The following is a 14,309-nucleotide window of genomic DNA, read 5'->3' as shown; positions in this document are numbered from 1 at the left end:
CTAAGATATAGCTAAAAGTAAAGAAATTATTTAAATTTTATAATAATTTTTACTTTTTCTGAGATCTTGCTTAAAGAATAACTGAAAGATTGTGTGCCTTTTCTATATTGTTCTTTATACATGTATTTAGTAAATTGTAAAACTTTTTTACTGAGTATTTACTTATTTACTAAATTCTATATAACAATATAGAAACAATTAAATATAATTGAACAACATATTAACTATATAACATATTAGATAGATTCCAAAGTACGGCCTGCGACTAATGTTTGTGCAGCCTCAGATATGTTTTTAATCTACTACAATTACGCAAATTTTTTTTTGGTGTAACAGTAAAAGTACATTATATTATTTTTGTGGTATACTAAATAAATGAAGTTAAATTAATAAATTAAAAAAAATAAAATTAAATTTAACATTATAACTGTATTTTTATTTTTGTCGAAAACAACTATGAACGTATGGATTTGTTTTTGCGGCCCTCCAATCTGTACAGTAAATTGTATTGGTCCGCGATCGAAACAGGTGTGGTCAGCCCTGGATTAATTAATTGGATTACAACATATTAAATGAAAGCTGCTTATCTTGTATAATTATTTTTTATGACGGTTTTTTATACATATTTCCTATTCATTCGTCAATTATACTAAACAAAAATAGTATTATAAATATAAATTCACTCCGTTACTATAGATTATTGTAAAAGTTAATTATTAAACTTATAATACTTTTAATTAGTATTATAAATTTGAGCTCATTTAAATTTAAATTCTGAAGGAATATTTTTTAGATATAAATCTATAAACATATATATATGGTATATGTGTCTATTTAGTTTTTTTAATTCTATATATATTATTAAATTTTTAAACAATAAATAAATAAGACTTTGCACATATTTCTGACATGAAACAAATTTTTTTCATATAAAAAAAAATATACAACAAACCTGTTTAAATTTACAGCCTAAGAATGTGCGGCAAACTATATCGCACACCTATTAACGAAAATTGGTGGGTTCCATCGGAGAAATACGAAAAATTATAAAAATGTATGGCGAGTAGAGCTAAAAATTTTAGCGCACACATAACTTCTTCGACAAATGTAATTATAATGATAAAGTCATATAAATGCAGCTAATATTAGCATACAACATCAGTCTGTTTATTTAACTATAGCGCATTTCTAGCAATTATAGTTTGAGGAATATATTAGGGAAAATATATGTATAATAAAAATGATCGGAGCTTTGAGTTGGACATCCAGGATATCATTTTTTATTCTTAGGTTTGTCATTTTATAACACGGATCACTCAAAGCGTAGGGCATAGGATACACGAGTAATAGCCTTTGCTTTACAATTGCTGGCATCGAATTTTCTTCAATAATCTAACTTATTTTTCGTTTGATAGATATGTTAACAAACTAAATTGTCGCACCTGGGGTAGTGTTAATCCAAAACTAACTGTCGAAATACTATTGCATTCACAAAAAGTTAACACTGTATAACACTGAATGGTGTTTGGTCTGGAAGTGTGATGAGTCTGTACTGTTTTGAAAATGACGAAGGTCTGGCACGAACGATAAAACTAAATTGCTATAGCTAAATGATTCATAATTTTTCTGTGTGAAATTGAAAATGTGGATGTGGAAGGTATGTGGTTTTAATAAGATGGTATGGCACCATATCATAATTACAACACGTTGTATTATGACTTTGTTGTGCAAGAACTTTCCCGGGTATGCAACTTCACGTTTTAGTATTGTGAATTGGCTATCAAGGACATGCGATTTGTCATCAACTAGACTTATTTTTGTGAAGTAACGCATTCGCTAAGTTTTGACCGAAGCCACTGCGAGCTTTGTTCCGACAAAAAAATAATCCAAAAACTCCTCAAACGGAACCAGTACAGTAAAAACAATATATTGAAACAAAAGTTTGATCAAAGTTTGATTTAAATTACAAGTATATTTTATTTACGTTTCCTTTTGGATACAAAAAATGGATAACATTAATATTGCTTTTTATTGAAATAAAACTCAATTTTTTTTTTGTAATATTACAGTTTTGGAATGTGTGAAATAACATATTACCTTTTATTTAATTTCATATGATAGTAATATATTATATTACGTAAATATGTATAATGAGACATGAGCCGCTACTGTGTTTATTTAATCAAAATATTTACAATGCAAGACATTTTTAATGAAAATTTAAAAATTAAAGTTCATTAACGCAAAGAATGTATACTATTTATAAACAGATACATGCAAAATACATTGTATAAAAAAGTTCCAATAGTATATTTTTAAATAAAAAACGTTCTTAATTGAATTGAATGAATATAGGCTGACAATTATGCCCTTTACACCATAACGAAAAGGTATATGCATTTCGTCAACGAAAACAAATGTTCTCTGTTAACAGTAAAAGTATTTAATTTGAAATATTTACAGCTTATGCATGTTTAATAAATAGGTTGTGTAAAATCTAATGGAAATTTACATGGTTTACATCGATATAACTTTGCATATACTTCAATTTTAGTAAATACAATGTTTGAATCCATAAGTTATTTTAAATTTGGAACTTATTGACATATTGAGATGTTATAAAATTTTTTAAAATTTCAAAATTTCAGTATAAAATTAATTGTTACTAATTTATTAATAATTATTTATCAAATACTCTCATTTATACAAATTCTGCAAAGTCAATATTTACATATTTGTTCATTTCATTTGTTCATATTTGTACATACAATACTATATTACCAAAAAAGGATTATAACACTCTAATGTTTACAGATATCTCGCTAATATATTACAAAATTAATTATAACGGTAATAATTGTACGGTAATTTTCCATAACTTGTTGACACATAGTTGGAACATCATCCCATCATAATTTTACAGGATCGGGAAACTTCATGTTAAACAAATCTCAAACAGGATTTTGTATATGGCTGTGGTACCTTTGTATTGAAATTACATATCTTCAATAAATATCTTCAATATAATGTCAAAAAAAAATTTTTTGTGGATGGAGTTACTTCCAAGTTTTCACTATACAGATGAAACCAATTTATTTGTTTATATATTTACAAAGTAAAAAAATAAACCGCACTGATATAAAAAATCTGAAGCAAAAAATTGTTGTCCCAATATTGTTGTTCGAACAATAAATAAACACAATCAGTGTTTGTTTAACGACCAATAGTATAGACTGTAACATTTATTTTTCAATGTCTATGTCTTATTTTTTTCATTTTAAGATAATACAAACAATAATAGTTAAGTTTGCTTATATTATATTTTTCAGAAATAAAAGTTATTTGCTTTTTACAAAAAAAAAAACTATTATTCTTAAGCTAGAAAAAAAACGCTTGGGTTAGAAATAAAAAAAAACGCAAAAATAACTATTATATTTTTTAATGTAAAAATAAAATGCTGTAAGTATAAATTTTTTTTTCACAAAGCAAAAATAAATTGCACAACAAAATGCATTCCCTTTGTGTGATTATGTTAGTAGCTATTGTTCTTTGAATTTACAGATGAAATTTCTTGACTCTATTGGCTAAGCTAAAGAAGTTAATATTTTATATTCACTTATGTTTTCAAATATATATATATATATATATATATATATATATATTATGAATTTTTCATCTTATTGATGATGGGTATTTGGCAATACTTGAAACAGGTGTCAACAAAGAGTTCAATTTATTAAAAATAAATAAAAAATTTTGTTGATGCACTTCAATACTGTTCGAAACCTGTTCAATTTTATATTTTTAAATTTTATACGTACACTAAATAAAAATTGTTTAAATACATATTTGAAATTTTCAAATTAGCGCTGATTCTCGAAATATTAACAAAATAAAAAGTAAATAAAAGAATAATAATTAAATTATTGTTTTCATTTTTCTTTTAGATGGTTTCACGCTCATCTCAATATCTTTCCGGAATACAATAATAATTTAAGTAAATTTTAATTTATTCTTCACTATGCGTAAAGTAAAAAAAAAACATTTAAAAGGAAGAGTTTTACTCTCTGATGTATATTTATTTATTATACAAGATATTATGTAACATAATATTTTATAACATTATTAAAACTTGAATGATTGTATACTATTTGTGTAATAATATTTCTATGAGCACAAGCATGTATTCGCTAAATTGGATTTAATCCACGGAACAAATTTGCTCACTCTGGTATATACTCCAGGATAACCATCTCTTCCACAGCCAACTCCCCATGATACTACTCCAACAATGAAATATTTAATGCCGTTTGATAATAGTAATGGGCCACCACTGTCACCTTGACAGGAATCCATACTAGGTCTACCTGCACAAAGCATACTTGTTGTGATTCGTGTGCTTTTATATTTTTGATTTCTACATTCTGTTATTGACATAATAGGTACTTTAACTTGATTAACGATTGATGGTAATTCACCTCCCTCAGATGTTCGTCCCCATCCAACAACTGTGCCAACGCGACCTAAAAAATACACATTATAAAATTTAATAAAAACTTTTAACCATGATGTTACGAGTATATCTACAAATAAACTTGGTCTTTATTTCATATAATACTTCTATATTATCTCAAAATGGTTGGAATTACAAATCTAAAATCAGTTATGCATTTTTTAGTTAAAGTGGACAAGATTTATCTTCTCATTCGCGTTGATAAAATGGTGTTTACTCAAACATACTGCAGTGTTTTTTCATTCGGATATTCTGAAATAGTTTATTTTAAAGCTATATCGAACTAAAAGTAAATAGTTTTTACCGAACATGATTCGAATCTTAAAACTTTTAAAATAATAACATACTTATTTGTGTTTTGTAAATGCATATATAAATTGAAAAAAAAATTTTTTTTTTGAAAGCAATTGTTATCAAAATATTAAAATACTTAGAATGATTCATTTACCTGCAGGATCATAATTGTAACGTGGAAGACACACAGGTTTAATTATTTTAGAAAAAATAATCGGTTTCCTTAATCTAAGCAATGCTATATCGTTGTTGTATGTGTCCGGATCAAAATTTCTGTGTTTAACTATTGAAGTCACAGCCCTTTGAATTGCTTTTGTTTCTGACGTAATTAATTGATCGTGATCTCCAAAAACAATTCTAATTTTTGATTTTCGAAGTTTTTTAACACAATGTGCTGCAGTTAATACATAATCTTTAGTTAGGAGAGACCCACCACAGTGAAATTTTCCATCATAAACAATTCGTGCCATCCAAGGATACTGATTTACACCAGTTGGCTTACCACCAACTATTCTTATTTCTTCATTCGACAATCCACAATCTAAAAAGATTATCAAAAATAAATTAAGATTAGTTTTCTCTAATTTTATAAATTTATTGTAATTGATCTTATTTTAAAATTCTGTTATAAAATTATTTAGCAAAAAATAATTCCATTGCTAGAAAATTATTTAGATTTAAATCTTTTCTTGAAGTTTCATTCAGAGTGAAATAATGTTATTAAGAATTTTTAATATTTTTCCATTGTAGTGAAAAAGACAGTAAGAAAGACATCTATTAAGTATAACTACTTATATCAGTAATCGAAATAACGCCCCTACCTGTTTCTTTTGATCTAAATAAATAAACAAATCCTAAACTCTTTTCGGTATGACCAAATTTGATTGATAACCGACAACAGCCTTTTTAACTGAATAATACAAATTGAACTATTATATAAACAACTATTATTATATTAACTATTATTTCAACTATACCTACATATATATATATTTAGTTGATATAAGTTATTGCTGAATTCGTATTCTGTTTATATATTTGCCGTGCAGTTTTTATACATCCTTATTGTAATAACATTAATAAGACAATAATTTAAAAAAAATATCATCTACAAACAAACACAAAAAGCTCTTGTCGTCCATGTAAGCATGATTAAGACCATTCGTTTTGCATAATTGATGAGTTTTTATTTGCTTGTTTATGTTGCTTTCATTAATTTAATTTAAATTCCAATATACTCCAATAATGTATAAATGTTACATATTCATTCTTGAATCACAGTTAATCATTGAATCAATCCTTTTTCACAGACCTGTCTTTTGGTGTCGTGGAACTGAAAAGTTGAGCGACACCAAAAGGTTAGCTATCTTGCAAATCACTGCAGTTCTACTTTCCAACCCCACGAAAGTTGCTTTGGTACATTGGCTGCCTTCTTGGCTTCTGGTAAAACAGCAAGTTAAATTAGTGACAAATGTTTTAAATATATCAAAATATATTTAGCTATAATCTAAATATAGCTAAAAAAAGTTGTATAAAAGAATACTTCAGTCAGATTTCAAGATCTGGTGGATAAAACTGGACAACGAATGTACCAGCTGCTTCATCTAAGGCGTAACCTGCTCAGAACTATGGTATCAGTGTGCACAGGTAACTGCGTATTAAGAAGACATGCTATGAGATTGAGTCTATTTAATAATGACTTTGTAGGTGCTGTGGTTCTACAGATGATGTGCACACTGTACTCCACCTCATGTGTCAGTGTCCATCATTGGCTTACAGAGCTGACAGAATCGTTATCTTGTAAAATTAGGGACTTGACCAAGTTGTTACTTAGGGACTTGGTATGTGAGTTCTCTTTCACCTTCAGCGAAACGAGCCATATTTGAGCTTAAGGGGATTTTGGGCACAAGGCCACCACGCCAACCTATCCTGACTTATATATTCATAATTACATTTATTTAATTATTGATATTTGAAGAACTATTATATGTTAATACTTCTTGTTGGAAAACATTCGGTTTTAAATACAAAACGTCAAATACAAAACCTCGTTTGTTTATTTTATTTTTACGTATATTGTTTAATACATGGGAATTTGTTGTATTTTAAATTGTTGAGACTTGTTTATAAATTACTTGAAAATCAGTTACCTATGTATAGTAAATGTACTCACAAATGTTAAAATATGATTTGTCAATTTACTTAACATATTACCATATATTATACTTTATAATACCATTCACATTGTATGGTATGTAGAATATAGAACGTGTTACTATATCGAAATACTTGTAACTGGAAATATTGGAAGACAGCGGACATCTTTATATACTTACAAATATGTTTTATCAGTTTAAACAAACGAATGAATCTAGGGATCTGCCTGTCGTACGACTATTTGTTAATAAAAATATTAAGTCTTATCTGGAGAACTAAATAGAGCTTTCGTACAAACAGGGGTTCTATTGAAACAATGTTGTCCCAGCCCAAGAAGTCACTGTGAACATTAACACTGAATCAAAACAGTTTCGACATTGTTTTGTTTCAATACAAGGCTATTGTTGAGGTTATCAATCTTAATATGTATGTGTATATGAATGATATTTGTGGTAAACATTACCCAAAATTTTCATTTTAAAATTTTCACAACTTAAATTCAAAAACAAAATAATTAAGAAATGTAGACTGCAAAGATATTATTAAACATTTTTTTATTAAATTTATTAGAAGTGTAAAATAAATTTAGTAAAATTATTGAATTTCTATATTTTGTGTCGATTCTAACCTAACTAAAAATGTGAAAGTTGCGAAGTTTTGCTCGAAATTAAAAATTTATTTATTTTTAAAATTTGTTATATCTTCATTATTTTTACTATTCAAAATTTTGTTTAACACTTTATTACTATAATGTTATTTAAAAAGCTTACCACAGTCACAGCTTTTCACATCAATATCTTCACTATAATCGTTATCCTCATCTGTTTGATATCCAAAAACATTTGATATTCCTGAACTTATACGAAATATTGCATCAAACAAAAATCTACTTGTTCTATTTTCATTTGTTATCGGATCAGATATATAATTCGAAGAATTATATTTCAAAGAATCATCGTCTATTGCAAAATTTGCCAAAGCGGAACTGATAAGAGGTAAATATAACATAATCAAAAATTTCAGACGCATCTCTTTGATGTAAGAATCATTATGCACAAAACAGGTGTATACTTCATGAAAAACTTAAAAAGCAGTTATATTATTGATAATATAATAATAATATTATATGTACATTTGAACTAAAACACGACAAAAAAGAAACTATAATTGCAAAAGAATTCAATGTAAAGTAAGTAATGTAAAGTTCGACGAAATACTTTTTGAGAAAAATATGTAGCTACTTTCTTTATTAGTTCGCTAAACAATGTAAGTTTCTAATTCCTGAAGAATTAGACTGAAATATCTGTATTATAAATATATATTAAAAATATAATAAAAAATTTTAACACAATTTTATAAGTATAATTTTTTTTATAATTTTTATGTGTCAAATAAACGACTTAAGCCCAAAACTTATTCTTAGAGAAAGCTATAAAAACATTTATTAATGCAACTTATTATATTACCATAATTTACAAAATATTAGTATAAGTATTTGTAAAAACAAAACACATCAAAGTTGATGTTAATTCAATTAATAATACATAATAGAAAAATATGTTGTATAAAAATATTAAAAATGTTGATTTTGTTTTAAATTTTTTGAGTTGTTGCTTCGAAAATATTTTAGGGTCGGTTTTTGTTTTTTTAATATTTTAACTTTTATTTCGGCGAATTTACCTTTTATTTCGGCGAAACACACGTATCTCTACACATGATTCGCCTTTGCCTTTATCAGGTGAATTCCTAATATATTAGGAATTCTTCTGATTAAGGGAAAAGCGAATTTGCCGAAACACGTGTATAAATACACAAAATACTAAGTGCGAAGTAAAAGTTAAAATATTAAAAAACAAAAATCGACATTAAAAATGTTGTTTTTATTTTTTGAAAAGTGATCCTCGTGTGTGTTGACATAATTCTGCTTGATTATACAAACTTTAAAAATTATTTGTGACTATACACCACGAATATATCTAGAAGAATAATTTTTATACTCACCAAACCTTATCAGTGAGCATGGGCGAATACGGCCCTACTATATTTATATAGCAACAAGCAAAAGAAAAACAAATAAGCAATCCGAGCTATACATCACAAGTTTACACTAACAAATTGTATTGTTCTTTTATAGTTTGTAAACGAGAAAATAAAAAAAATTATGTAATAGTACACCCAACTCTTTTTTTACACGGTAGATACGTTCCTCAGAAATCCGTGTAAAGAAAACCATGTAAAAAAAATGCCAAGTGTTAAACAAGACAGTGATTTTGAAACCGTACTAGATTAAAAATTTTTTCCAATAAAATTTTTTTTTTCAACCGTGTAACTTCAAATCCGTGTAAAAAGAAACCGTGTAAAAAAAGATTTGGGTGTATATTGCTTTGATATTGATATTGTATTGTATTATTTTACAATATTCTCTGCATCTTTTTTTTTTCGCTGGAATATTGTCTTCAATCTACATAAACAACAATAATGTCGTGATAAAACATCAACAACATGAACTAACGTTTGCGTTAGTCGTCGCCAGTGTCTTAAAGACTAATTATCTAATGAAAAGCCTCCCATGGTACTTTATGATTCTATGATATTGTCCCTGATTCTGAGATGAATTCCAGATACTGAAAGATACCATAGTAAAACTTATTGATAACAATTATTCTTTGTCTTATATCAAGGCGGATATCATTGTTGTTATTAAGAATCATTGGCGATTTTGCAAAACAATGCCCAGTAACAATTTAACTGTCACATGAATGTACTTATTCCGTTATTTGCTCTTCACCGCATTGTATTAAATTACTTTACGAAGTTGATGCCCTTTCGCATAATCATTTATTTATTACTATATTATCCTTGAATGCAACAAGTTACTTCTAACAATCATACTGCTCAGCGACTTGCTGTCGATAGTTGGTAGTACCGAACACCTATATTACATAATCGTCCCTCTTAAAATACAGATGTCTTTGACTGCGTTTTCTTCTAAAGAGTACCGATTCAAACCCCTTTTTAGCCGAACCATAATTGTGTATATTTACGACATAACCAAGTTAACGAAACCAAGTAATACTCCTGTCGTTTTAGGTAATCCAGGTAGTACCGAATACATTTTAATCACATAGTCGTCCCTCCAAAAATACGGATGTTTTTGACTACGTTTTCCACTAAGGCGTACCGATTCAAACATCTTTCTAACCGGACCATAAGTATGTATTTTTGCGACATAACTAAGTTAGCGAAACCAACTAATATTCTTGTCGCGTCAGGTAATACCAGGTAGTACCGAACATCTTCAAATCACATAGTCGTCCCTCCAAAATACGGATTTCTTAGACTGTGTTTTCCAATAAGGAGAACCGATTCAAACACCTTTCTAGCCATAATTTTAACCATAATTATGCATTTTTACCTCATAACCAAGTTAATGAAACCAACTAATACTCTTGTCGTTTGAGGCTATTCAATACTCCATAGATACTACTAAATGATTTCTCTGCCGGTACATTTAATACTTTCTTATAATGTTGGTCAATGTCAAAGAGTTTAGTCCTTTTTCGAACTGTTGTCGATTGGATAAAAAACATAAAGTACTAATCTTCCAACGCTTCAGAAAACGTTACTTGAATGGATTGTATCTGAAACATTTAAACATACCGAAAATCCCAAAATTAGATTTGTAACCTAATAAGCTTGCATAACGAAAAATTGACAGATGACTGCTCTCTAAACTCTCATGTCCAAAAATGGGAATTTGAAGACATTTCTAAGAAGATTAAGGTTAAAAAAACACAGTTTAGCAATAACTTTGCATGATAATATTTATCAAGACGCTTCAAAGTTAGACTCTCTTTTAAGTATGATTCTAGTTCTCTAGTACTATCATTCTAAATAGCAAAAAATGGAAAGACTCCGTTTTACAAAAATTTAACATGGATTATTGCGCTACTAACTGCTAAATCAAGGGACGCTCCGCTCAGTACAAAGTCTTTATCCAGATGCGAATTATGTGCAATCCACCTTCTGGCTAAACTATTGACTCGAGTACAGTCACTCATGACTTGTGATGTCAAGAATGCAAATTTTTGGACTGATTCAGAAGTTATATTATATTGGATCAAGAGTCATCCGTCTACACTCATAACATTTGTGACAAATAAAGTATCAGAAATTCAAGAATAGTCATATGACGTATTATGGAGGCACGCTCCGTCAAAACAAAATTCAGTATACATAATTTCCAGAGGTTGTACTATTAACGAGCTTAATAGCTCCATATGATTCAAAGGTCCTCCTGCTTCAAGATGCGATTAACTGGTCAAAAATATTCATTTTCCATTATCAACAGATAAAAAAAGTTTGGAACAACGAAAAGTCAAGGTAGGACTTATGGCTTATAAAAGTGAATCCAACATCATTGCAAATTTAGGCTGTAACTTCTAATCTTATACAAGACTTTTAAGAATTTTCGCTTATATTCTACTTTTCGTATCTAAAAACGAGAGAGCTGTCGTTTTTAATCCGACCACAAAGGAACTAAATTGGGCTTTCTTAAAAATTCAAAATCATGAATTAAGGGATAAAATCCAAAGAATGAAGAAGTCACTTAAATTATCAGCTACCATACAAAAACTAGTTTCATTCATTTATACAGTCAAAAATGGTTTTCGATACAGACTTATGCTGGTGACACAAATAATGGGAAACTTGCGTGCGGATCAGTTAAAAGTACTACGACCTTTCTTAATTAGCGGTGTCGATTTTTGTGGTCCTGTATACACTACTTTAAAAATTCGTGGTCAACCACCGGTTAAAATGTATACATTAGGGTGCCATTAAGGTATATGGGCATTTTTTTTTTTTCGACACTCCCTAGCACTCCCTAGATCGGCTCATTTTACTAAAAAAATAATCTGTGTAAAATTTTAGTTCAATTGGATAAGTGGAAATGGTGTCCCAAAATTAGAAAATAACGATTTTTTCCATAAAATTCATCTTTGGTTGCTTATATCTCCGACATATTAAATTTTACATAGAAACATAGAAACAGAGAAACATACAAAGTTTTTCTGTATTTCTAATAACTATTGTGTAAAAGAAAATATAAGCTGAAGTCACTCGATTGCTAGCTTTGCAAGTACTATGAATGTAATTGTCCGCTTCAGCTTTACAAAAAATTTAATATTTCTAAAAAATTTAAAATAAATTCAATATGTTTAAAATTTAATATTTCTAATAATAAAAAAGAACTAATTCTAGGTTTCTCTGACATCATTTTTATTATTTAAGTTAAAGTAGCTGGAGCAAAGTATCCTTATTACAATTTGGAAAACGACGACGGTAATCGTTAACAACTTTTAATATGTACTGTTTTCGGATCACATTATTGGTAAAATTGACTTAAAGTCCAGCATAAGTTTCACTCCTCGCTCTGTCGTATCATTAACTACTTTTAAGCTTAAAAGAGTTTTCTTGACTTGAATAAAACTAAGTTCTTCATGCCATTTTATGGGACATATTTTCATGAACTCATCGCACAACTTGAAACGATTAAAAATGTTTTTAGTATGTTTGTATACAAACTGTTCAATTTTCTTTTCGGCGATTTCAGTTATTTTTGTGCGATCTATTGATACTCTCCTGACTTCCTTGTCTATATTCAAATTCGAAACCATCTTTGTTTTTGTATTTAAATCCAAAAAAGCAAAACGAACAAGCTCTGAGCTTAAATACCAAAAATGATTACATAATTTCTCCAAAGTAACTCCAGATATATTTTCATCAATTTTTTAATATTGACTGAGAATAGAAAGAAGATTAAAATCTTGGAAATGAACTTTGACTGATGACAATACATTAAACTATACTTTAACATTCACTTTAATAATAATAATAATACGCCTTGCTCGACATCTATGATTTTGAGCAGCCTCTTATACTGGGCATAGGCTGTCTATAAGCCGCTTCCATCTTTCGCGGCGTAACGCTACGTCCTTTATGTCTGTAATATTGCTTATGTTTCTTCCTAGGGGCTGCAAAATGGTGTTTATTTCATTGACGTTGACCGTTGAATTGACATTCTGTTTGGCCAGAAGATACGTAAAATTTTGCGGAGACAGCGGTTAACAAATACTCTCAGTTTGCTTTGTATGTTTTCTGTAACAAATCAGGTTTCGCAACCACACGGGAGAACTAAAAGAACGCATGCTTTAAAGATTTTTATCTTTGTGCTTAAACTATAAGTATTGGAGCTCCACACTTCACGAAGCCTTGTAAAAGCACCAAGGGTTTTCTTTATTCTACTTATCACATCTTGCGCTGTACCTCCATTTTCAGACACAATACTCCCTAGATACTGGAATTCATTTACGCACTCAATGGTCTCCGTTTCCAACTTCAAAGGTTCGTTAATTCGATTGTTTATTCGAACTTATTTTGTTTTCTGTGCATTCATTTTTAGTCCGACTTTGCACAACTCTTAAGATAGGTCATTAAGTTTCTGTTGCATATTATCAAGCCGATGTGACAACTCGCATTTGTCGTCAGCATAGTCTAAACACTCTAGCCTAATGTTCGGTGACAGTGGGTTCCATACAATACCTCGTACCTTTCCTATATAAGCGCTCTTGGCCACTGCGTCAAGCACAATTAGAAACAGCAGTGGGGAAAGGACGCATCCTTGACGTACGCCAAAAATTGTACAAAAGGGCTCAGGCAGTTTGTTATCGTGTAAAACTGAGCACTTAAATTGATCATAGTTTTTTGCAATTACTGAGACCATTTTAGCTGGGACACCAATATCTTTCAACTCTGCCCATATGCAATTTCGATTTAACGAATCAAACGCCTTTTCGATGAAAAGCAGATAAAGAGGGGATCGCATCTCTATAGATTGTTCTATGATAATTCTAAGACTGTTAATGTGGTCAATACAGGATCTTCCGCTTCTGAAACCCGCTTGCTCTGGTCGTAGTAGTACTTCAACAACTTTTACCATTCTTTCTAGAATAATTTTCATAAATATTTTCATCACAGAACTTAGAACCGTAATGCCGCGCCAGTTGTTATAGTCACTTAGGTCTCCTTTCTTGGGTATTTTGATTACAATTCCATGAAGCCAGTCAGAAGGATAAGTTTTTGTTTCCCAAATGGTTTTGAAGAGCGGGTATAAGATATTCGTTGTTAGTTGCAAATCAACTTTCAACGGTTCGGCCGGAATATTGTCAAGACCTGCAGCTTTCCGTTTTTTAACAGTTTTATTGTATTGGTTATTTCTCTTTTTGAGGGATGATCAACCCTAATCGGTAACTCATTTACGTTGTCATTTTGCGTTATCACGATA

At 29.2% G+C, this 14,309-nt stretch overlaps 1 protein-coding gene across 1 annotated transcript; it reads right to left on the bottom strand.

Moving 5' to 3' along the window:
- Positions 1-4,047: 4,047 nt before the first annotated feature.
- Positions 4,048-8,121, bottom strand: LOC119684796 (trypsin-1). The gene is made up of 3 exons (XM_038098921.1): positions 7,735-8,121; positions 4,962-5,348; positions 4,048-4,523 (listed from the first exon to the last, which is right to left on the bottom strand). Exons 1-3 carry the CDS (start codon positions 7,991-7,993, stop codon positions 4,168-4,170), a joined length of 1,002 nt encoding a protein of 333 aa, XP_037954849.1. The 5' UTR covers positions 7,994-8,121; the 3' UTR covers positions 4,048-4,167.
- Between the last annotated feature and the right edge of the window lie 6,188 nt (positions 8,122-14,309).

Source organism: Teleopsis dalmanni, chromosome 2, assembly GCF_002237135.1.
Source record: "Teleopsis dalmanni isolate 2A chromosome 2, ASM223713v2, whole genome shotgun sequence".
NCBI lineage: Eukaryota > Metazoa > Arthropoda > Insecta > Diptera > Diopsidae > Teleopsis > Teleopsis dalmanni.
The sequence above is the reverse complement of the archived record's forward strand: the minus strand, read 5'-3'. Positions and strand labels throughout refer to the sequence as shown.